The sequence below is a fragment of the Amblyraja radiata genome, chromosome 10 (genome assembly GCF_010909765.2).
Source record: "Amblyraja radiata isolate CabotCenter1 chromosome 10, sAmbRad1.1.pri, whole genome shotgun sequence".
NCBI lineage: Eukaryota > Metazoa > Chordata > Chondrichthyes > Rajiformes > Rajidae > Amblyraja > Amblyraja radiata.
Genome location: NC_045965.1, coordinates 15,252,871 through 15,278,951, shown reverse-complemented (window position 1 = coordinate 15,278,951; position 26,081 = coordinate 15,252,871). Strand labels below are relative to the sequence as shown.

Below are 26,081 nucleotides of genomic sequence, written 5' to 3'. Positions count from 1 at the left end.
AGTTTAGGAGAGGAACGAGAGAGGAGAATTGAGAATTTATAAAAGTCAGATGGGTCTTCTCATCTGGATCACATCAATGGACGTGTTCTCAAAATGGCCACCCAATAAATGTTTGATTTCCTTTGTCGTGAATACTGTACGCTACATTTAGATTCAGATTCAGATTCAGATTCAATTTTAATTGTCATTGTCAGTGTACAGTACAGAGACAACGAAATGCATTTAGCATCTCCCTGGAAGAGCGACATAGCAAATGATTTGAATAAATAATTTTAAAGAATTACGTCAATCTATTACCTCTGGAGAGCATTTGGAACCCTAGATGACGTGATAAAGAGAAAGTATAAGGTTATGTGTTGCATCTCCTATGATTGAACAGGAAGGTGCAGTTAGAAAGTGAAGGAGAGACAAGTGTCTGGACCAGGGTGTTGGGAGAAAGTAATCCTTGGCAGAGTGCAAGGGGAGGGGAAGAGACAAATGTTTCAACATTGTGTTGGAGGACCGGGAGAAGGATTTCAGTTCATCTATTTTCCATTGGTTAACTCCGTTTTCCTTCTCAATTTGTATCAGGTATTTGGCAAAAGTTGTCTCTATTGCTGCATCTTTTATAAGAACAGTTGTCTCCAGCTCCACATTATTCCACATTAATTCTAAATGAAAATCTCTCCCTTCCTGAACTGGGACCACCCGCTATTACGTCACTGAAATATTTGTTGTTCTCTGAACCAGTGCTCTTGCTACATCTTGAGATCCATTTTCAACAATGTGTTATCTCATGCAAACTCTCAACCTCTTTCTCCTGCAACCTGACTATCTTCAACACACAGGAGACAGCAGATTTTGGACTCGAACAAAAAAACAAAATTTTGAGACATCATCCGAAATGTTGTTTTCCAATTCTATCCATGAATGCTGCCTGACCTGCTGAGTTCCCCCAACAGTTTGATTCCAACTGTCTTTTCTGTTCTTGCTTTTCTGTAGCAATGTTTTGTATGGTTTTCTGTTCACCTTCAGTGTCTCTTTTAGATATTTTCTTGACTTCATCTCTCCTGCCATTCTGGTGGGCACTTTGGAAATGGTGCAAAGGAGGTTTACCAGAATGATGCCTGTATTTGGGGGTATTAGCTATAGGGGGAGGTTGGACAGACTTTGATTGTTTCCTCTGGGACACCAGAGGTTCAAGGTAGACCTGATAGAAATATATAAAATTACGAGAGGCATAGTTAGGGTTGACAGTCAGAACCTTTTTTCTCAAGATGGAAAAATCAAATACTACAGGGCATAGCTTTATGGTGAGAGGGGCAAAGATTAAACTTGCCGGGGCAACTTTTTTTACACAAGGTGGAGAGTGCCTAGAATGCGCTACCAGTGGCGATGGTTGACACAGATGGTGACATTTAAGAGATTTTTAGATAAGCATATGGATATGGAGGGAATGGAGAGATACGGATTACGTGCAGGCAGAAAATAGTTGGTCTTCGCATCATGTTTGGCTTAGACATTGTGGGCCAAAAGGCCTGTTCTGTACTGTTTGATGTTCTATATTCCCAAAGTAAAGAGAACAATGTGGTACACAGTATTCCTGGTGTGATCTCACCAACTATGATTAATTTATACAATTGTTTTTTATGAAATTTAATCCACAATAGTATGACTGTTATGTATTTTGAACTGCTTTCGAATTGTGTTATTCTGCAATGTTTAGAATATTGCTCTCTTCAGTATATTTATCCAACTAATATATGCTGTTTAAAAAATGTGTAAAAAAAAAATATATACATATATATAGGGAAGAATTGACAAGTTTTGACTTTGTGCAGAAACACGCTTACCCAGCTGATGAACTAATGCCGCTGACATGTCGTGGCCGTGTGCGTGGCTTGGAACCTAGTCGTGGTGACGTGGATGATGCACTTGGCAAGTTAGTGCCCCTTTTTACTAAATCTCTGTTAGTCTCAGCATTTGTTCTTTGACATGCTGAAGAAAGTATGAAATGCAGGTGATAATACAATTTAGGTAAACAAAATAGTACAGTAGAGGTTTGGATGCTATAATTTGTATTATTTGGGGAAAGGCCAGATTTGGTAGATTTAGTTCCTATTCAACTTGAAGGCGTTAAACTTTGAATCTTTGCCCGATAGTAACTATTCATTTAAAGGGTGGTCACTAAAATGTAAATGTGTCCATGATCTTGCAACTTTTGAGGCGATAATGCTACAACTGAGTCCATGTAACCACCAACCTTGCCTCTGTTTCAGACAGACAGCGACAACCTTGCCTCTGTTTCAGACAAATACACGTCTGGCTGCATAAACTTTGAAATAAGCCTGACACGAGGCATTAAAGGGGTGAATGAGGTGCCAACTTTTTTTTAAAGGATAATTCAATTGCTGCAAGCTTTACTAATCAGATGCCTATGGGATTTGAAAGGATTGAGTTGTTCCCTGGTAAATAAAATCCAATTCACTGGAGAATTGAGAATTACATTTTAGTGGAAAATGCAAAATGATATCCAGGTTTTCAGTTAGTCTTGTATGAACAGATGTAACATAGAAACATAGAAAATAGGTGCAGGAGTAGGCCATTCGGCCCTTCGAGCCTGCACCGCCATTCAATATGATCATGGCTGATCATCCAACTCAGTATCCTGTACCTGCCTTCTCTCCATACCCCCAGATCCCTTTAGCCACAAGGGCCACATCTAACTCCCTCTTAAATATAGCCAACGAACTGGCCTCAACTACCTTCTGTGGCAGAGAATTCCAGAGATTCACCACTCTCTGTGTGAAAAATGTTTTCCTCATGTACTGACTGGCCATTTTCCTATGGGTGATTTCCCCATATTTAGGAATCTGTTAATAGACTAAATTGACTAAAACTTTACTAAGTCATCATATAAACTTTCACTGGCGTGCATCTAAAACTGTTTGCTTCACCCTCACGTTAACTATTTATTATTTGCTTTCAGATTTTCTTTGACCTTAATTGACACTCTGGATACTCTTGCAGTAAGTGAAAGCTGCTTAGATTTTAGTTCAATATGTATTGAAGAACAAAGAAGCAGGAAGAGTCACTAAATCGTATGCTTTTGTGTTCCCAGCTGCTGAATCAATTAGAAGAATTTGAAGTTGCCGTGAAGAAGGTTATAAATGATGTTCACTTGGATAATGATGTTGTTGTCTCAGTCTTTGAGACTAATATTAGGGTGCTAGGGTAAGTAAAATGAGATTATATATATAACTATATGCTATAGTTGAAAAATGTTAAAATCTATAATATATTAAATAGGTATGTTGCAAAGCCTACCTGAAGCGTCGTTGAAGATGTGCTGCTGAGGGTGTGCGCGATTTTGGCGCCGTTTAGAGGGGGCGGGTTTAAAACGCGATTTTCTCTAAGCTGTTCCAATCGAAAATGTTCAGCCTAGTTAATTATTAACGAAAAATCGCTGGAAGACCCCGTCGCAAAAGCTATTATTAGGTTTAAAGGCCTTGAATAATAGTTATAGTAGTTTAAAAATCAATCTCTAAACCCGCGACCGTCAGCAACCGCAGGGTCTCATAAAGCAAATAGCAGAAGTTAGGTTGTATATTTTTACATTAAAAAGGGCTTCTAAAGATCCCTTTATACTAAGTTTAATATTGCGAGTAGCTCAATTTGGGCCCATTATATCGCGCAGTATTTTTCTCGGCATTTGGGGCACAAATCTACCGCAATGTGAACGTTCTAAACCAGCGCGTTCCACAGGGACCCACTGGAAAGCTGATTTAAATGGGCATTTATTTACAGCAATTAAACACTAAATTCCTTCCATTTGGTCTATAAATTAATGTAAATGAGATTTAAAAATCATGTTTTATTGTGAATTATTTGTGAATATTATTTGGACATTTAGGCTATTTAAAAATGTTAATCATTTATTAAGAAATGGATAGATGTTTAGATCCAGTAATTGAAGTCTGAAATTAGCTACAATTAGGTAACTAACTAATTATATGCTTTAATTTCAGGTCATCCAAGTAAGATTATTTTATATTTGTTTCAGAATGCTTCAATCTATGATAACTGAAAATTTCATTCAGTTCTCTTAATTTTTAAGAAAGTTATGGGCTTTTGACTGTTCACGATCACAGCTTTTTTGTTATGTCCATAGAAAATCAATAGGGAACAAGATGCTCATTTCCCAGTATGAAAATGGCCATAACTTTTTAAATACTTGAGATATGAAAGTGAATTAGGTGTCAAATTAAACTTATTTTTATGCTTTATCTGATGGGATAAATTACAGACTTGATTTTTAAAATCTCAAAATTTTGTAACATTGCTATATTAAAACTGTGTGTGTGTTTCTGCCTGGCAGATTCGGCCTTTGATTCACTGCTACGCCAGCACTCCGTCATTAAACTCCGCCATTTTTCCCATGTCGCTAGCTCATTAATTTTTACATCTGATTTTGCACTCTAAACAATTTTTCTTTTTATGTACCGATTTTTAAATAAAATCCTACCCCCCCCCCCCCCCCCCCCCCACTCACTCATTTTGTCGCCTCCTGCTGGCCAGCGACCATAACGGCTGCTGACGCACGCACTGCCTCACAGACGCCGCCATTTCTCACAGTCGCTGCCAACGCCCGCCAGCAGTCTCTCTGTCCCCCCCCCTCCCTGTCCCCCCCCTCCCTGTCCCCCCCCTCCCTGTCCCCCCCTCCCTGTCCCCCCCTCCCTGTCCCCCCCCTCCCTGTCCCCCCCTCCCTGTCCCCCCCCTCCCTGTCTCCCCCCCTCCCTGTTCCCCCCCTCCCTGTTCCCCCCCTCACTGTCCCCCCCCTCACTGTTCCCCCCCCCTCACTGTTCCCCCCCCCTCCCTGTTCCCCCCCCTCCCTGTTCCCCCCCCTCCCTGTTCCCCCCCCTCCCTGTCCCCCCCCCCCCCCCCCCCCCCCCCTCCCTGTCCCCCCCCCTCCCTGTCCCCCCCCCTCCCTGTCCCCCCCCCTCCCTGTCCCCCCCCCTCCCTGTCCCCCCCCTCACTGTCTCTCCCCCTCACTGTCCCCCCCCCTCCCTGTCCCCCCTCCCCTCCCTGTCTCCCCCCCTCCCTGTCCCCCCTCTCCCTGTCCCCCCGCTGCCTGTCCTGCCCCCCCCTCTCTCCCCCCCCATCCGCCCCCTCCCCCCCTCCCTCTCCCCTCTCCCTCCCGTCCCCTCTCCCTCCCGTCCCCTCTCCCTCCCGTCCCCCTCTCCCGTCCCCCTCTCCCTCCCCCTCTCCCTCCCGCCTCTCCCTCCCCCCTCTCCCTCCCCCCTCTCCCTCCCCCCTCTCCCTCCCCCCTCTCCAACCCGCCTCTCCATCCCCCCTCTCCCTCCCCCCCTCTCCCTCCCCCCTCTCCCTCCCCCCTCTCCCTCCCCCCTCTCCCCTCCCTCCCTCTCCCACTCCATGCCTCTCCCCTCCCTCGCTCTCCCCTCCCTCTCCCACTCCCTCCCTCTCCCCTCCCTCCCTCTCCCACTCCCTCCCTCTCCCCCCCCCTCTCTCCCCCCCCCCCCCCCCTCTCTCCCCCCCCCCCCTCTCTCTCTCCCCTTCTCTCTCTGCCCTCACTCTCTACCCCCCCCCCCCTCTTTAGACGCGCCCCCGAGAGTTGGGGGCTATGCGTCAGTAGATAGGGCGATTATGGGGTAAAAGGAGCAAATTAATAATATTAATATATTAACAAGGGGGCTAGTTAGCGTGTGTGGGGGGGGGGGGGTAGTTAGCGTGTGTGTGAGGGTGCTTAATGTGTGACGCCCAATGCCCCCCCCCCTCAACTGCGCGTTGGGGGAACAGACCTAATGGGTCTGCACTTGGTCTAGTATGATATAAAAGTACGCGTGATGTAGCTGATATGCCATTAATTATTCATTTCTTAGAGGTTTGCTGGGAGGCCATTCCATGGCCACCTTAGTGAAAGAACAAAGTGAGCAGATGCAGTGGTACAACGATGACCTTCTCTTCATGGCAAAGGATCTTGGGTACAGGTTGCTGCCAGCATTCAATACTACCAGTGGGCTTCCTTACCCCAGAGTAAGTGAAACTCTTCGCTTGATTTAATTCAGTTAGCTAACAACATTAAAGAATGCTGAGGAATTTCTGTAGACTATGTGGGACAAGAGGATGAGGAATAATTGGATCAGTGATGAGTGATAACAGTACAAAGAGAAGTACATATCTGGACAGTGGGATCATGGAATGAGAAGGCCAAAGGTGAGATGAAAACACAGATGGAGCAAAGAATGGGTGAGACGGGTGACAAGGGTGCAGAAGGGAAACTGGGAAAGGAGGTTTTTTTAATTTGAAGTGCCATTATATTATTAGGCAGTTGGAATTGGTTGGGTGTCTGTGTATCTTCATCCCAAATAATATCAGGAGTTGCCACTGCAAAGTGTTACATGATACTGACTGAGATGACGAACTGCTAACCTTCAGCTGTGAACAATGTGGAAATGCATCATTATGACAGACGTGACCACACTACTGAAGGATCCAGTTAAAGGAAGCGATAAGGCTGTGATATACCCTAGTCAAGTCTCTTTAGCGGGTGGAGGTACAGAGGGTTTGCATGCAGTTTCTGCGAATGATGATCCAGGACTAACAATTATATTTTTTGATGGTATACCACATGAATTTCTATTTGGCAGCTGTCAGGAAAATAAAACTGCAGTTGACCACAGTGTAATAGTGGGGTTTTGTTCAGGTAAGAGTCAAGTGAAATACTGCATCCTACTTCACAGCACTGGGTGAATTTAACATTTGGCAAATGCAGGGTGCAATTGGAAATATCCACTTTGTGTAAAACCTCAATGCCCCAAGTTGTCCGACTGTTTTGCTTCATTGTGGTACTTGATTATCACAGTTACACTGTTGCAAAGCCATCCAGGAGGTACGGAAATAAATCAAGCATAAATCATCATCTCTGCACATAAAATTATTGTTTCTCTTTTGGCTAAAGATTTATTACAGAGCAAATCACGAGCATTAAGGATATGGTACAATATCAAAAATGGCAGTGCAATGTCCCAGCTGGTAGAGCTGCTGCCCCAACCTCTTGGGTTCAATCCTGATCTCCAGTGCAACCTTGCATGGTGTGTGCATATTGTCCATTCAACTGTGTGGGTTTCCTGATACCCTGCTCCCCCCCCCACACACCCGAAGGGACCATTTTTTACAATGCACTCCAATAGCAAATTTGTTAATACTGATTTTAAACATCGATCCTTTGATGTGTTCGTAACAAATGATAGATAAGGGTGCAAGCAATGTAAGCGTTTTAATATTCTTTGTACCACTTTCTTGACTTCATTATGATTAATATAAAATGTTTTTTTAAACTAAAGGTAAATCTGAAACATGGATTAAGACGGCCGCAAGCCAGAACAGGCACAGAAACGGACACCTGTACCGCCTGTGCAGGGACCCTCATCCTGGAGTTCGCAGCTCTGAGCAGACTTACTGGAGACCCTATTTTTGAGGTTTGTGATAGTTGGAAAGAGCTATTAGAATGGGTCAGAATCTATGTACCATTTAGATTTGGAAGCACCAAATTGTGCAAATGTGCTCTGTCCCACTTTATTGTTATCCAACTAACTGTAAGATTCAGAGGCCCTTGTCAGCTCTGAAAGATGTATCAGCAGATTCAGCAAACCTGGAGGTAGAGAAATAATTGGATCAAAGATTAACGGTTCATTTAACAAAAAGTCATTTATTTTATTTGAAAATTGAAGTGATGTTGATTTATTTTTCCTTTATACTCTTAGTTGAATCTGCTATCACTAATGTTTATGGCAGGATGATCTATACACACTCAAGAGTGTGTAGAAAGGAACTACAGATGCTTGTTTATACCAAAGATAGACATAATGTGCTGGAGTAAATCAACCGTTCAGGTCGCACCTCTGGAGAAAAAGTCTAAAGAAGGGTTCCGGACTGAAACGTCACCCATCCTTTTTCTCCAGAGAGGGCTGCTTGACCCGCTAGGTTACTCTAGCACTTTGTGTGTTTGGTTTAAAAAAAACAGCATTTGATATTTTTTTCCTACACAGCCTGCGAATGTGTTCTCAATGTCCAAGTAGTCCAATGCAGAGTGGAGAGCCAGCAGGATGGTAATGGCAGTTGGTCTGTTTTGGCGGTAGATAAATTGCAGTGGGTCCCGTGGTTCATTAAGGGTATTGACCTTCCCCACAGATTGAAGAGATTGACAGGAAGTGCTGCCTCAAATAAAGGCAACTAATATCATCAAATATCCACACTGCACTGGTCACACTCTCATCTCGCTGCTGCCATCAGGACGAGGTTGCGGTAACTTTGACCTCTGGTTTCAAGAGCAGCTTTTCCCCCCATCAACCATCAGGCTCTTGAACCACAACTACCTCGGCAATGATTGACTATAAATTTTGTGTAGGAAAAAAACATCAAATGTAAAAAGAATGGTAGGCAGATAAATATATTTTGAAAGCTATTTCACAGTAGTGCTTTATGTAATGAGTCTATGAAACAGAAATATTTATTATGGCTCTTATGTAAGACAATAATCTATGCATATCATGCCTGTTTCCTGGCAGTCTCAACAAATTGAATTAAGGATTCTGCATTTATTCAAGAAATGTTATGTAATTTATCTGCAATCTGTAGATGTGGTGTGTTTTCTGAAGAGTTAAGTGCCTGTCCCACTTTCACGACCTAATTCACGACCTTTTTTGCTCGTGGACATTTTTCATCGTTGAAAACACGCCCAACCTACTTGATGCCACGAATACCTACGACTAGCATCACGACCTGCTACGGCCTACCTACGACCTCGTGACGACCATGCTGCGAATATGAGTCAAGAGCAAACTCTGCAGAGGTCGTGAATTAGGTTGTGAAAGTGAGACATACCCTTTACTGTACATACCTTGAGCTTTGAAATCCCGTAGCTACTGTATCTTACATTTAGTGACAGACTATGGCTGCTTATGTAATGGATTGTTTTTCTTTTGTACAGCAACATGCTCGCAAGGCCTTAGACTTTTTGTGGGAGAGAAGACAGCGCAACAGCAATCTCGTGGGAACAACCATCAACATCCATACAGGGGACTGGGTCCGCAGAGGTGAGATTAATTCCTTCCCCACTACTCTCTCTTTTCTTCACCACTTCTCTCTGATCAAATCAAATGCTCTACAATTTCCTCCTGATATCTCCACCACCGCAGAGGTTAATGGCCTGTCCCACCAGCATGCGTTTGCATGCGTCTAGTGCGACCAAACGTGGTGGCTTGAGGTGTACGGCCTCGCGGGGCCGGTCCCACTTCCAACCGCGGAGGCGTTTGGAGTTGTGCGGGGCTGGTCCTGACATCATACTCACCAATCAGCTGGACAGGAGGCGGGCCGACTGAATGTGGGCGTCGGGCGGTGACGTCATCGCGCAACGGCACGCCGGGCGGTGACGTCATCGCGCAACACCACGCGCTAGGCATACGCCGTCAAGACACTGCGTAAGGCGTCAAGACGCTGCGTACGACGTTGAGAAGTTGCGTATGCCCATCGAGGCGCTGTGTACGGCCTCAATGCGGCTGCGGGCCGACAGGCCGTTGTCGCGCGGGATTTTTGGACAGTGCAAGATTTTTTGAGCCCCGCGCGATATCGGGACTTTGGACTTCATCAGTCAGAGTGGTGAGTATAGAAGTTGGGAGACAAAAATGCTGGAGAAAATCAGCTGGTGAGGCAACATCTATGGAGCGAAGGAATAGGTGACGTTTCGGGTCGAGACCCTTCTTCAGGAGTCTGAAGAAGGGTCTGGACCCGAAACGTCACCTGTTCCTTTGCTCCATAGATGCTGCCTCACCCGCTGAGTTTCTCCAGCATTTTTGACTACCTTCGATTTTTCCAGCACCTGCAGTTCTTTCTTAAACATAGAAGTTGGGAGGTCATGTTGCAGTTGTATAAGAAGTTGGTGAGACTGCATTTAGAATATTGTGTTCAGTTCTGGGCACCATGTTATAGGAAAGATATTGTCAAGTTGAAAGGGTTCAGAAAAGATTTACGAGAATGTTGCCAGGACTAGAGGGTGTGAGCTATAGGGAAAGGTTGAGTAGGCTAGGTCTCTATTCCATGGTGCGCAGGAGGATGAGGGGAGATCTTTTTGAGGTGTACAAAATCATGAGAGGAAAAGACCGTGTAGATGCACAGTCTTTTGCCCAGAGTAGGGGAATCGAGGACCAGAGGACATATGTTCAAGGTGAAGGGGAAAAGATTTAAAAGGAATCTGAGGGGTAACTTTTTCACACAAAGGGTGGTGGGTGTATGGAACAAGCTGCCAGAGGAGGTAGTTGAGGCTGGGACTATCCCATCGTTTAAGAAACAGTCAGACAGGTACATGGATAGTACTGGTTTGGAGGGATATGGCAGGCAAGCGCAGGCAAGTGGGACTAGTGTAGCTGGAACATTGTTGGCCAGTGTGGGCGAGTTGGGCCGAAGGGCCTGTTTCCGCACTGTATCACTCTATGACTGAAGAGTTGTGAATTGTAAAGCTAGCGGAAGTTTTAACGGGGGAGGGGAAAAATAGGTGCAAATCCAGGTGGGGCACAGGGTAGAGGTGAGCATCGAACTGGGTTAGATCCTGACTATGGGTGCTGGCTGTACGGAGTTTATACATTCTCCCTTGGGTTTTCTCTGGGCGCTCTGGTTTCCTCTCACATCAATGATTATTTATTTATGTCACATATGAAATTAAACATTACATAATGAAATTCATGTTTCATATGCCAGCACCGCAAGCTTTGGCACTATTTCAAGTTCAAAGTCCCGGCCATGCCAAACGTAGTTGTGGTGTCCACCGCATCAAGCCGCACCCGGTCCACGTGCTCGGCCTCTTGATTCGGCGCCCGGTCCAGCCAAGGTGCAGGCTGTTGCGGTGCCTCCAGCGGCCCACTCCCCTGTCGAGGCATTGCGCAGCCTCCCACAGGCAGTCTGCCTACCGGCCTTCCTTGCGTCTTTATCCTATCAGGTACAAATTGCGATCTTCTTGACCAAAACTGAGAAGCAGTAACATAATAGACTGTGCTTTTTTTGAAGACTGATTAGTATTTGTATTTTAAAAAGAGCATTTCTACGAGTTTTCAATTATTTGCAAGGAGGGGGGAAAAAAGCATTGATTAATGGAACATAGTAGGGCACTCAGTATAGCACAGCAACAAGCACTTTTAGCCCACCAGGTGTGCGCCAGCAATGACGCCAAATTAAACTAATCCTATCTGCCTACACATGGTTCTTATCCCTCTATTCCCTACCCCTCATGTATCTGTCTAAATGTCTTCCAAACGTAGATATTGTATCTGCCTTTACTGCTTCCCCTGGCAGTGTGTTCTAGGCACCCATCACTTTGTGTAAAAACAAACTTTGCATCGCACTTCTCCTTTAAACTATCCTCTTTTCCTCTTAAACTCATGCTCTCTAATATTTGGTATTTCCACTCTGGGGGGAGAAACTCTGACCACCTACCTTGTGTATGCCTCTCTTAATTTTATATGCATCTATCAGGTCACCCATCAGTTTGTGCACCTGAGAAAACAATTCAAGTCATTCTTCATGTGTTTTTAAGCGAAAATCTTCTGGTGAAATTGATGTGGCGTAATACTGATTTTTATGGGATTCTAATGAATGATTTAATGAATAATTAATTCAACCTTAAACAATAACAAATACTATTCATTCGAGTTTGCTGAAATTTCACAGCAGCCAGTAATTTCTGACAGGCGATTCTATCTTTCCCTTTGAAAGAGAGGTTATCATTTTACCAACTAGAGATGATTTCAATTGAAGTTTTATGACCCTATTCCAATGCTGTTATTGCACACTTTTTATCTCACACTCCTACCTTCTTATTTCATTATCAATTTAACTAATAAATTATTATCTGAGTTATTGTGAAAAGTTTTGTCCATTCTCCTTAATGTTAAGACAATACTAACTTACAATATTTTGCTGTAATAATGACCTGCTCCTTTCAGGTTAACATTTATTTTGTTTTGGCAATGTTCTCTTTTATATGCTGATTTATTTTCATGCAGACAGTGGAGTTGGAGCTGGGATTGATTCTTATTATGAGTACCTCTTCAAAGCGTACATTCTGCTTGGTGATGATGGATATTTGCAGAGATTCAACACTGTAAGCTTTGTTTCTTTCTATTTTTGTATAGACACTTCCCGACTTGCGTAAGGGTTACGTTCTGTAAAACCTTATGCAAGTCAGATTTTACACAAGTCCGCATCACCTTAAAACTAGATAAAAACAAAGAACTGCAGACGCTGATTAATACACAAAACAACACAAAGTGCTGGAGTAACTCAGCAGGTCAGTCAGCGTCTCCGGAGAACATGGATACGTAATGTTTCGGGTGGGGACCTTTCCTCAGACTGATTCAGTCCACTGAGTTACTCCAGCGCCGATGCCGCTGATCTGCACCAGTGAGCTCTTTTTCATCAACTGCTGCACCATCTGGTTGACGCGGCTGTTGCGGATCATGTTGTAGCCCCTGCGGACAGCGCTGTCTTTAGGCCACTGCTGGAGTCGCTGACATATTCCAAGGTGAAACACCTTCCAAGCACTGGGAAGAGCAGTAGGCGGTGGTGGAGTGGGGAGCGGACTAAGCAGTGGCAACGGGTGAGAGGGGAGGGAGCCCCGTGGTGACCGAGACCGTCCTGTCAGTGGCGGCCCCAGCAGAAAACGCTGTTGGCCGGGGGCTACAACGTGTGCCGCAGCAATAGCCGTGCCAACCAGACAGTGCGGCAGCTGGTGAAGAAGGGCACGCTGGTGCACCTTGTGGAAGATGTGGGCGACTCAGCCAGGCGTTGCTCCCCACCGCCTCTTGTTCTTGCTCGCCTTCCCAGCATCGCTGGAAGAACAACGTGCCCAGGCGTTGCTTTTATTTCTATGAAGTAGATGGGAAGCCTTTGCCATCCGTCCTTTGCAATAACACAGGTCATTCACGAAACAAGACCATCTATTGTGAATTGTTTGCATAAGTGTAAGTTTACGCAAGTCGCTAATGCATGTCAGGGAGTGCCTGTAGTTTGTCACGTTTAATTCCCATCTGGAATATATTTGAATGTTACTAGCTCTAATCTTTTGACGTTGCTTTTTTAGTAATGTACAATAAAAATAAATTTTTAGAAAACATTATTTGAATGATAAAAATTATGATTACATTATAAAAAGAATGATTACAAAATTAATGTGCATAAACATTGATTCAAACTGCCATTTGTTCTGCAGAACTGTAAAAAAAAGTACACATTGTGGTTATTTCATATTTCTTAAATGTTTCAGTTTGCTACGTTAGAAAGGAATGAAAAGCTAAAATATTTTAGTTGAATACATTTATTAGGTTAACATAAACGTATTCAACTAAAATATTCAGTGTAAATGGCAACGCTGCCATCTGTTCTTTAACCTTTCAGCATTATGCAGCCATCATGAAGTACATAAGCCAACCCCCTCTCCTGCTGGATGTCCACATACATAAGCCGCTGCTAAATTCACGAACGTGGATGGATGCCTTGTTGGCTTTCTTCCCAGGCCTCCAGGTAAATTGTTTTCCTTTTTGTGGTGCCATTGAGACTCATGAATTTTCCAACTTGCATAATTAAATAAATGGCATTATCCTCAATAGTTACATTGATCAATGCTTGTATATTGAGGAGAGAAAACTAGCTGAACACCTGGGCCTCTCCGTTCAGGAAGATAATCACATATACAGTGTCCTCCATAATGTTTGGAACAAAGACCCATCATTTATTTATTTGCCTCTGTACTCCACAATTTGAGATTTGTAATAGAAAAAATCACATGTGGTTAAAGTGCACATTGTCAAATTTTAATTAAGGCCAATTTTATACATTTTTGTTTCACCATGTAGAAATTACAGCTGTGTTTGTACATAGTCCCCCCATTTCAGGGCACCATAATGTTTGGGACACATGGCTTCACAGGCGTTTGTGATTGCTCAGGTGTGTTTAATTGCCTCCTTAATGCAGGTATAAAAGAGCTCTCAGCATCTAGTCTTTCCTCCAGTCATTCCATCACATTTGGAAACGTTTATTGCTGTTTATCAACGTGAGAACCAAAGTTGTGCCAATGAAAGTCAAAGAAGCCATTATGAGACTGAGAAACAAGAATAAAACTGTTAGAGACATCAGCCAAACCTTAGGTTTACCAAAATCAACTGTTTGGAACATCATTAAGATGAAAGTGTGCACTGGTGAGCTTACTAATCGCAAAGGGACTGGCAGGCCAGGGAGACCTCCGCAGCTGATGACAGAAGAATTATTTCTATAATAAAGAAAAATCCCCAAACACTTGTCTGACAGAAACACTCTTCAGGAGTCGGGTGTGGATTTATCAATGACCACTGTCAGCAGAAGACTTCATGAACAGAAATACAGAGGCTACTGTAAGATGCAAACCACTGGTTAGCCACAAAAATAGGATGGCCAGGTTACAGTTTGCCAAGAAGTACTTAAAAGAGCAACCACAGTTCTGGAAAAAGGTTTTGTGGACAGATGAGACGAAGATTAACTTATATCAGAGTGATGGCAAGAGCAAAGTATAGTGGGGAGAAGGAACTGCACAAGTTCCAAAGCATACCACCTCATCTGTGAAACACGGTGGTGGGCATGCCTTTTATATGCTTATATACTTTCATTTACATGACATTGCTGTGTCCCAAACATTATGGTGCCCTGAAATGGGGGAACTACGTATAAACACTGCTGTAATTTCTACATGGTGAAACCAAAATGTATAAAAATGGCCTTGATTAAAATCTGACAATGTGCACATGTGATTTTTTTTTCTATTACAAAGCTCAAATTGTGTAGTACAGAGGAAAATAAATAAATGATGGGCATTTGTCCCAAACATTATGGAGGGCTGTAAATCCTCAGGTAAAATCAGTTTGCGGTGTGGCCTTCAATAGAATCAGCTACATGACCAATTGGTAGCAACGAAAATCACAACATAAACTGCAGGTGATGGAATGTTTTTATCTGATAATGCTGGTAACTCTCAGCGAGACCAGTAGCATCTATGGAAAAGGAAAAGTGTTAATGTGTCAGGGTTGTCAGACCTGACACGTTGATTTTTTATCTCTTTCTAATATGCTACCTCAACTGGTGTGTGTTTCCACCACTTGGTGGGGATGATTGACTAGTGCAATCCTGTGTAGTGTTCAGTACAAATGGTCTCTCTTTTGGATGTTATGAATTGATGAGTGATGACCAGCTTTAGATTTTAGAGATAGTGCGGAAACGGGCCCTTTGGTCCACCGAGTCCGCGCCGACCAGCGATCACCCTGTACACTAACCTAGGGATAATTTTGCAACTTACCAAAGCCAAAGAATTACCAAAACTAAAGAATCACAGAAGAATTTTACAACTCTACAAAATTGTACATCTTTCGTGTGTGTGAGGAAAACGGAGCACTCGGAAAAAACCCACGCGGTCACAGGGAGAATGTACAAACTCCATATAGACAGCACCTGTAGTCCTGATCGAACCTGGATCTCTGGCGCTGTAAGGCAGCAACTCTACTTTTGTGCCACTAGGCCCTGAGCTGCTTTCTTCATGGGAGGAGACCATTAAAAGTGGTGTGAGGTTAGCATGGGCAGAGCTGAAAGCAGGTCAGCTGTTCATTATTCATACCTGGTGAATTTTCTAATAAAGACCAAGTAGAAGAATATAAGGGTGAATAGAAGAGGGAAATCTGACTTCAGTGTTTACTGGTATTAAATATGGATTTGAGAAAAGGACTGTTGTTCAGAACAAATTGATTTTAGTTGGAGCTGTTGGTCAAGTAATGTGCTGCCTTTAAGGATGTGATGCAAGTTAATGCAACATAGTCATATGCGCAGAGATTGAAAGGTGCCATTATATCCTGTGGTCAACTAAGATTTATTTGATCAATCATAATTTTGAGAAAGTCATTATATTTTCATTAGTTTCTTGTTAGCTTTGCAGGTATCTTGATGTTGTTTTGAAGCTTGCGTTCTGAAAGCATCTTCAGTTATATTTAAATGTGACGCTCAGGCAATCCAAACGCTGCACTTTGTATAAGGTATTACCGAATGCAAAAGTGATGCAAAGCTGGACATGCATTTGTAGTATGCATTATAATCATTGATTAAAGTGACATTAATAATCAGCACGTTATACCTTTTTTAGTGCCACCATTTTACCTCTGAGACAAAATGGTAAAATTTATATTGAAGTTGAACATATTGGCATTCCTAAATTGGTGACAATGAGCTTGTGTTTATATTCATATGTGATTACTTTCCTCAAGTAAAATTATATCCAGTGTATACTGTCTCCTCAGAAAGCCATAGTAACAGAATTACATTGATATAATGAAAGTGAAATTATATATATATTCTGCCTTTGCGCATGTTTGTTCGTTATTCCTGCTTCACCAGGCAGTTACTTGTGAAGAAGATGAAATCTAATTTTCTGCAACATAACTTGCATGCTAGTCGACCAGCTGTTATTAAATATTCACAATTGATAATAATTACCTCAGTTTCTTGAAGACGTGGTAAAATATTGTGTTGTGCATTAGCACATTTTAAAATGATGTAATCATGAATTCATTTTTATTTAATGCACAAAAAGAAAACATAGAAACTTGAAACAAACTGAAAATTCAGGGCCTATATAGGCACAGATTAAGGCAACAAATAGTTATATCTTGGTTTACAATCAAAGCATTATCCTATTTCCTATTTATTCATATTTTTGGATTGGCTGTAGTATATTTTGTTTCTATTTGATATATTTAAATATGTTCTACACAATCTGCTTTTATAAAGTACCATATGATTATTTTTTTAGGTATTGAAAGGAGATATCCGTCCAGCTATAGAAACTCATGAGATGTTGTATCAAGTGACAAAAAAGCATAACTTTCTACCAGAGGTAGTGGGATTTTCAAGCACTTTCATTTCTTTGACATAATTTTAGTCATTATTAAGATACAAATTGCATCAATGTTGCTTATTAATAGATAAAGCCTGGAGTGCTCCTCTGGTTCACTTTTGATGTTTGACTTATTTTTCATCTTTGATTTGCAAATTCTTTCCACCAGATGATAGGAGTCTTTACATTGTTTGCTTCATTCCCCCTTCAAAAAGTTAATTTTGCCAGATTTGTGCCTTGGGACTCCATGGTCTGTCCCCTGCATCTTGCAGATTATAGATTGAAGGGTTGTGGCAGTGATTTGATAGATGTGGCTGATTGAATGGTCATTATATTTTTATAAATAAATTGTTAAAAAATGACATAATTTAAATATAAATCATATGATGCTTTTTTTTTAAACTACGTCCTAACTGAGATTTCTTCTTTAACCGATATTTTCCAAAGTAGGCAAACTGGGCATCTGTCTCATTATTATATTAGATTGTGTAGCATGAAAGATTGCAGCCACATCTCATCACATAACGTGTACACTTCAAAGTAATTTATTCAGAATCAGGTGCTTTGGGATATTCTGAAAAATGCCATTTTCCCCTCAAGAAGCAAATGTTTTTTTACAGTTGTTTGTTCTCTTTTCTGCACTCTAATTTCTATCACCTCCAAGTATTTTGGCTTTCTGTCGTTTATTAATAATGTGGTTGATCTGCAATTATTCAAAATTCATTCTTGGGAAATGGGCATGGCTGAGTAGAGCAGTACTTGTTCATCCATTGATTTCTGGTGTTGGTAGTGGGTTGTCTGCAGAACTGCTGCTCCGCTCATACTTTGTAAATAACTCCAGTTGCAATGTGGAATAGTAGGCTTTCTTTTGTAAAGAATATTTATTTTGTAAGAATAAATCACTTTTTTGTTGCTTTCTAAATATAAACTCTCAATTTGCTGTAGTGAGATTTGTACTAGAATGATTAGCCCAAGCATGTGGGTCACTGAACGAGCATACCCTTTATATTCTTCTCCTTGAACCCCCTATCATTGCAACCTTCTTCAGAGACAAATATTTTCAATTCTCCTACCGTCTCTAAATTTTAAAATCAGAGTCCACATTATCAAGGCATCCTGGTTTTGCTTTTTTCATGACATTTGCTCTTTATATTATTGTCAGTGCCTGATACCATAAGCTTTTGGCTTACTCAACACTCCATAATGTTGTTCACTTGCACTTGGATCCTCTTGCATTAAAGGCCTTTCTCCTTGACTGTGTACAAGAACACCTGCATCCCTCTGAATGCTAATACCTTTCAATCTCTTACTATTTAAAAATATTCTGTTTTTATTCTCTTCCAACAAAAAGGATGATTTTGCATTTTCCACATTATGTTCCATCTGCCAAATTTTTATCCATTCGCTTAGCCTATTAGCTTCCCTGAAGAATGTATTCATGCTCATCACAGACCATGGTACCATCCAGTTTTGTATCAACAGTAAACATTTTATGCACACTAGGTCTGCATACAGATTCTTGATACAAATTGGTAACAGCTGAGGGGCCAGCACCAAACCTAGTGGCACTCCACTAATCTCGGATTCTGAACTCGATGCAAAACGATGCAACTATTCCCATTATTTTCCAGAGTTCTCATTACCATATTACATTACCATAATCTTAAATTTTGTTCAATGTCATTTAACCCTATGGAAAGGCTTCTGAAAGTGCAAATATGCAACATCAACTGGTTTGCTCTTTACATCAGACCCGTCAAACATGATGATCTCCCTTTTCTAAACTCATGTTGAAACAACCCAATCCCCTTTTTTTCTAAGCACCCTGTTATGAAATCCTTTATAATAGATCCCATCACTGTTTCCACTGTTTAATCTTTACATTGTTCTGTATTTATTTTCCAAGTTCCAATCTATGATCATATTTTCTAGGCTTTTACCACTGATTTTAGGGTTCACTGGGCTCAACATCCTCTCCGACCTGAATTTGCTGAAAGTACCTATTTCCTATACAAGGTAAATTCTTGCTTTTTAATGGAATTTTTATAATTTATAATATACAATAATAAAGAGTTATCTGTAAAATGCAAGAATTCTGGCACAATTCTGAACCTGTAGCTGATGTGAAAGTTTCACTATTGTTGTTTAAGTGCTAATGACAATTGTTGCTACAAATAGGCTACAGGAGATAAATATTACTTGGAGGTGGGAAAGACGATCATTGAGAACCTGAATAAATATGCTCGTGTACCATGTGGCTTTGCAGCAATGAAAGATGTTCGTACAGGAAGCCATGAAGACAGGTCAGTCCCGAACTTCCTCCTATTTGTTTTCTGTTCTTCCATAAAGACCGATGTGTGCTTTATAATGCCTGAATCCCAATGTGGATCCACGGGGACATCATGGTAATCAGTGTTAAGTTTATTATAATTTTATTACTGATAAGCAAAACATACCAAACCATATCATAAAGTTATCTCCAAGCCTATGTGTTGTTATGGGATATAAATATTGACATTTATTGCACCCAAAGCAGTTATTCATCTCATCCCCAATTTCAACTGGAAATATAAGTCATTTATATCAGACCAATCCTAATTTCCAGCTATTGTTTTTTAACTTTGTAGGTTATGTCATATTAGATGCTCAGAAAGGTACTCCTTAAATATCAAGTTTTCATCTTCACCCTTTGAGGCAGTGGCTTCCAGAGCACCACCATTTTGTTTTATGTATCTTTCTTAACTGTCACTGTATGTCATGTAGTCACTTGCGGGCGGAGCACCAAGGCAAATTCCTTGTATGTGAATACTTGGCCAATAAACTTATTCATTCATTTTAAGAGAAAGCAATTTTATTCAATGTCCTTCGATCTTTTTCTTAAATATTTGCAACCAGTACTATGGGAACTGAGTCCTTCATATTTAACCTATCCAGGTTTAATTGGTGCTTATACAGTTTGGTCCAATGTGATATATAAAGTTATATTCCAGGTTGGGTAGAGGATATCCTTTATTTTTGATAAAGTACTGCCTATTAATTTTCTCAGTCTCTCTGGTTTACTCTTTTACTGATAACCATGATCTATAGAGGGTAAGGACAGTTAGTTCAAAATCTTTTAGAAGTTGAAAATGTTTATTATTGAAATTGGATATCCATTAAATTTTTCACCTCTACTTAAGGGGCTGTCACACTTGTGCGGCCTAATCCGCGAGTTCTGGCGAGTTTGCCCTCGACTCATACTCGCAGCATGGTCAACACGAGGTCGTAGGAGGTCTTCGTAACTCTCCTTCAAGCTCAAGAGTGGTCTCCGTGTACTCGAGGCCTCAGCTAGGTCGCGGCGTTTTTTTCAATATGTTAAAAAATGCCCGTGAGTAAAAAAGGTCGCCATGGAAAAAATAGATACTTTTTTTACTCGTAGGTTTAGTCGTAGTAGGTTGACATGTTAGTCGTAGTTAATCAAGGGTAGTCGTAGATAGTCTTCATCATAGTCGAAGGGAGGTCGAAGGAGATCGAAAGAGGTCGTCTTCACTCTCCACTATTCGGTGTCCAATTTTCCAGAAGTTAGTCGTAGCTAGTCAGAGCTGGTCTTCAACATAGTCGAAGGAGGTCTTCTACATAGTCGAAGGAGGTCTTCAACATAGTCGAAGGAGGTCTTCAACATGTCATTTTTTTTCAAACTCTTCTAAACTCGCCAATTAGGTCGCCCAAGGGGGACAGCCCCTTTAAGAGGACAGGTCAAAGATAAACAATGCAACAATCTCTTCATTTTATAGTAATTTCTTCACATCTTGTGTGAACCTTGGAGTAGAAGTGTTGTGATGAGGTGCATTTATGATCTATTAAATAAGTAATCGATCTTGATACTATTCTGTAAATTATCAATCTATGTACATCTCTTCTGCCGACAGTCGGGCAGAAGATGCTAAAGCCTCACAGCACATGCCACCAGATTCAGGTGTAACTTCTTCACCACTTTACCAGACTACAGAACAGACCTCTCATAAACTAAGGGTGTAGTTCCCATCTCAGATTCAGATTCAGATTCAACTTTCATTGTCATTGTCAGTGTACAGTACAGACACAACGAAAGGCAGTTAGCATCTCCCTGGAAGAGCGACATAGAATATGATTTCAAGAAATAAATCTATTTACATGCATACAGTCATAGTGTTTTTCCTGTGGGAGGAGTGTCCGGAGGGGGGGAGGGGGGAGGGGGGGTGATTGGCAGTCACCGAGGTACATTGTTGAGTAGTGTGACAGCCGCAGGGAAGAAGCTGTTCCTGGACCTGCTGGTCCGGCAACGGAGAGACCTGTAGCGCCTCCCGGATGGTAAGAGGGTAAACAGTCCATGGTTGGGGTGAGAGCAGTCCTTGGCGATGCTGAGCGCCCTTCGCAGACAACGCTTGCTTTGGACAGACTCAATGGAGGGGAGTGAGGAACCGGTGATGCGTTGAGCAATTTTCACCACCCTCTGCAGTGCTTTCCGGTCGGAGACAGAGCAGTTGCCATACCATACTGTGATACAGTTGGTAAGGATGCTCTCGATGGTGCAGCGGTAGAAGTTCACCAGAATCTGAGGAGACAGATGGACCTTCTTCAGTCTCCTCAGGAAGAAGAGACGCTGGTGAGCCTTCTTGACCAGAGTTGAGGTATTGTGGGTCCAAGAGAGGTCATCGGAGATGTTGACCCCCAGGAACCTGAAGCTAGAAACACGTTCCACCTCCGTCCCGTTAATGTGGATGGGGGTATGCGTGCCGCCCCTAGACTTCCTGAAGTCTACAATGAGCTCCTTTGTCTTCTTGGAGTTAAGGGCCAGGTTGTTGTCAGCGCACCATGCTGCTAGGAGCTGGACCTCCTCCCAATAGGCCGACTCATCGTTGTTGCTGATGAGGCCAATCACTGTTGTATCATCTGCATACTTGATGATGGTGTTAGTACCATGTACAGGTGTGCAGTCGTAGGTGAAGAGGGAGTAGAGGAGGGGGCTCTCTACTTTTATTTTCATTTTCTCTCCTACTGTAAGGCTATAGAAAGGCACGTGGTGTTAGCGGTAGAGCTGCTGCCTTACGGAGCCAGAGACCCGGGTTTGATCCTGACTATGGGTGCTGTCTGTACAGAGTTTGTACGTTCTACCCGTGACCTGTGTGGGTTTTCTCCGACATCTTCAGTTTCCTCCCACGCTTCAAAGATGTGCAGGTTTGTAGGTTAATTGGCTTGATATAAATGTAAAATTTTCCCTAGAGTGTGCAGGTAGTATTAATATGCGGGGATCGCTGGTCGGTGTGGACTTTGTGTACCGAAGGGCCTGTTTCCGCACAGTATCTCTAAACTAAACTTTTATAAATACTATAAAGCAGTAACCTTATATTCTGCACTATTCACTGTTTTTTCCCCTTTGCATTACCTAATGTATGACTTAATTGTACTCGTGTATAGTACAGCACGTAAACAGTTTTTTTTTTCCTCTGTATCTCGGTTCATGTGAGAAAAATATAGCAATACCAATTTATTTTCTTCATGCAAGTGGAAAATAATAAGTGTGACGCTTGAGAACTAATTAAATCATTTTAACCCTAAACATATTTTTTTCTCTTTTCAAGTAGGAATATTAGATCAGTTATTTCAAACCTTCTGTTTGCTTTAATTAAATCTTCATAATCTGTGTTTCTCCAACTAGTATCTATGTACACTTTAATGTATTCTAGGTTTTGAATACCTAGCTCATTAAATATAAATGGGAGGCATAAATTAATTATGAATGTGCTTGATTGTGAATTTTCAAAATTGTATCTCTATACCTTTGAAGAATTTCCTAAATTATATCTCCGTAGCTTTGAACTTGTTAGCGCAGAATTGTCAATGACCCAGATATCCATCTGACTTTAAAAGACTGTGAGCTGATTTGAGTTTTAAAGTGACAACACCCCAAACAGAGCTGGAGAAAAACGCATCACTTTCATTAAACTTGAATTGAGATCAAGGTGTATTTTTAATATTTCTTCCTATTTTTAATCTACAGAATGGATTCCTTTTTCTTGGCTGAAATGTTCAAATATCTGTACCTTCTCTTTGCGGAGAAAGAGGATGTTCTCTTTGATATTGAGGATTATATCTTCACAACTGAGGCCCATTTGTTACCACTTTGGCTCTCTACGAATTTCACCAAGAAACAAAAAAATGAGGTAGGTGAAAATATTTGCTAGATTTTTTGCAGCTGTTTGGAATATGTTGCAGGTGAGCAAATCAATTAAATATCTATTTTGAATTTTCTTTCAGCATAAATTCATTTGAACTTTTGACTTTCAATCAAATGCTAGCTTTACACAGGTTGAGCTAACACATTCACTATTTTAACTCCTTTATGCTCAAACGATGTATATTATTATCTCTTAAAATGTATGTGATTTTTGAGCAGCTAAACTAATGTAAAAAATTACATAAAGAAATCCACTGCCACTGATTTTTATAACTATTTTTATAAATGTGAAGAAAACACGTTTTTTTGTGCTGAGTTTGTTCCATGCTTTTTGAGAAGAATAAAACTCAAAAGGCTTATTTTTACACCCGTTTTCCCCCCCACAACCCCCGAGATGCTGATTGGCCTGCTTTCATTATTTTCTGAGCTTTTTTTTTTAAAGAAAATTCTGTAACTTATGGACTTGATTGCTTAGACATTTAATAATTCTAGTCAAATAATTGCATGGGTTAGTTGCATTTAGTTTACTCTTGCATCTAGACTTTTGTAGAAAAGGATCTTTGTCCAAGAAATAGTACTAAACAAGCAGATGCAAACCAAAGAAACAGTTGATGCTGTAAATCTGAAATAAAAAGAGAAAGTTATTCATTTCCTATCAGCAGATGCTGCCTGATTTGTTGTCTAGTATTTTCTAAATAAGCAAATGCCTAACATGACTTTTTTTTGTCTTCTAGGCAACAGCTTACTCAGATTTGGATGACAGCAACTTTGATTGGTCGTGCCCTAATACACAAGTTCTATTCCCAAATGATCCTTCTTATGCCAACAGCATTCGTGAACCTTTTAAAAATGTAGTGGATAAAACTTGCCCAAAGGCCAACATGAGACAGTAAGAACTACTTCCATTCCCAAAGTCGGATATTGTGCATGTGAGATTAGGTCAAAGTTTGGCCTTTTCCATTGAATTCATTTTTAACATTTAAGACGTCATTCTATTTTACTGAAAAAAATTGCTTGCATGTCACTAAAGATATTTGCACATCTGTGAGTGATCATTTAATGAGCAATATTTCTTGATTGTGCAAATATGTTTTTCGAACCACAGAAATATTTTAATATGATAAAATTTGGTTTACTTATTGTGTTATTCTGTGGACCTGTGTTTCGGTGTGAAGCTTTAACAAGTACGTTTTAATATCTTTAGGTTGCAGAGATTTGTTTTGGTTTAACTGGGTTAATAATGGTGTTTAAAATCTAATTGAAATTGAAGATGGTAAGTTTCTAAAAATACATATCTAAAGTACTTTCCTCAGTTTAAAAAAAGATGCAGTTCTTCAATTTATCTCAACAACGTGCACACAAAATGAGTTTGTGATCTTTTTGTTACAGGGACGTAGGTGGTGATGGTCCTGGGGTCAGGTCACATCTGAGGGCCAGAGACTTTATGGCCAACAATGCTGAACACCTCGATTTGCTAAAGAAAATGGGAGTCAGCCTAATTCATCTCAAGGATGGCAGAGTCCAGCTGGTTCAACATGCAAACCAGGTGAAGCTGCTGCTATGTTTTTGTTACTGGTCGCTTGCCCCTGGCTGGACAAAGCGGTCTCCACAAGATGCTGTCTGACGATGCCATCCTGTTCTCGCTGCCATGCTGAGTTTAGGATTCTTTAGCCCAGAATGTGCATGATGGATATATGACATTAAAAGTACTAACCCAATGGGGAATGATTTGAAATTAAACATTTAAAGAAAAATAATTGTTTATAAAATGGAAATGTTAGCATAAAAGTACAAATGAGATTCTGGATGAGGTATTGCAAATAATGGTAAATATGTCTATTAAATATAGACAGATATTGTTTTTGTATAATGACTGAATAAATCAGAAATAAAAACAGCTCAGTAGATTTTTTTCAATGGATTACTAAAAGCAAAATGTTTGCTGAAACATAGATGAAGAGTTGTAAATGGGATTCTGTGAGATTTCTGTGGTAGTTACCATTCATTTTGTGACCGACAGTCTAACAATGCTTCTACTCTGTATCAAAAAACTGAATAGAAGAGTTAAAGTTTGCAGGGACCTCCTGAATTCATAGAGAAACATTTGTTTTTGATTTAATACTGAAACACTGCATTTACCAAAGATGGAAGTGAAAACAAATATGACTAATAATTGCCTTTTGTGTCGGGGGAAGAGAGAATCCAGTAATGGACAAATCACATGTTTTGCGCTCCCTCAGGCAGCAAGTGCACACGATGCAGAGGACGGCCTGCGTTTCATGCAGGAGATGATTGAATTGTCCAGTCAGCAGCAGAAGGAGCAGCTGCCACCTCGAGCTGTCCAAATCATCTCCCCTCCATTCCTTGGTCGAATGGTACTCACAGCTGGACCAGCACAGTTTGGAATAGAACTTTCCAAAATCACCACTGGGGTATGGGTTTACTGAATTTAACCGGTGTTTGAATACTGATATTTTGTCAGGTTTTGTTTGAAAATGGACCTGCTGTTACACAGGTATAGTATATGACAATATCGGTTGACTATATAAACTCAAAAATTCAAGAAATATTTAGTCTTCAGTATTATTTAATAGTTTGGATCTAAACATACTTAACAACGTTGCTCTAATTACATACATAAAGTTGTTGTAATAAAGAGTGATAGAGTCGAGCAGTAATGAAATGGGTCCTTTGGACTGTACGGACCATCAGGTACCTAGATATATTTATCCTAATTTATTCCCACCGTGACCCCATGAACTCCCCCCACCGATTCTACCACTTGTGGCAATTTACAGTAGCCAATTAACCTACCAGCCTGCATGTCATTGGGATACGGGAGGAAGCCATTGCAGCTCGAAGAACCCATCACATTCATGGGTACATAGTACTGGAGGACAGGATTGTTTATGTGAGGGAACGACTACTAGC

The 26,081-nt window shown here is 41.2% G+C and overlaps 1 protein-coding gene across 3 annotated transcripts in view; it reads left to right on the top strand.

The window, feature by feature from the left end:
* Positions 1-26,081, top strand: part of edem3 (ER degradation enhancing alpha-mannosidase like protein 3) — a 66,216-nt gene that overhangs the window by 28,898 nt on the left and 11,237 nt on the right. For all 3 annotated transcript variants that reach the window (XM_033028156.1, XM_033028155.1, XM_033028157.1), the window contains exons 3-17: positions 1,821-1,921; positions 2,969-3,008; positions 3,101-3,213; positions 5,880-6,033; positions 7,344-7,478; positions 8,990-9,095; positions 12,054-12,151; positions 13,444-13,569; positions 16,871-16,954; positions 18,887-18,970; positions 19,133-19,257; positions 22,974-23,136; positions 23,885-24,039; positions 24,540-24,696; positions 25,391-25,582. In XM_033028156.1, the coding sequence (XP_032884047.1) occupies positions 1,821-1,921; positions 2,969-3,008; positions 3,101-3,213; positions 5,880-6,033; positions 7,344-7,478; positions 8,990-9,095; positions 12,054-12,151; positions 13,444-13,569; positions 16,871-16,954; positions 18,887-18,970; positions 19,133-19,257; positions 22,974-23,136; positions 23,885-24,039; positions 24,540-24,696; positions 25,391-25,582 (1,833 nt within the window). The remainder of the gene's footprint in view (positions 1-1,820; positions 1,922-2,968; positions 3,009-3,100; positions 3,214-5,879; positions 6,034-7,343; positions 7,479-8,989; positions 9,096-12,053; positions 12,152-13,443; positions 13,570-16,870; positions 16,955-18,886; positions 18,971-19,132; positions 19,258-22,973; positions 23,137-23,884; positions 24,040-24,539; positions 24,697-25,390; positions 25,583-26,081) is intronic.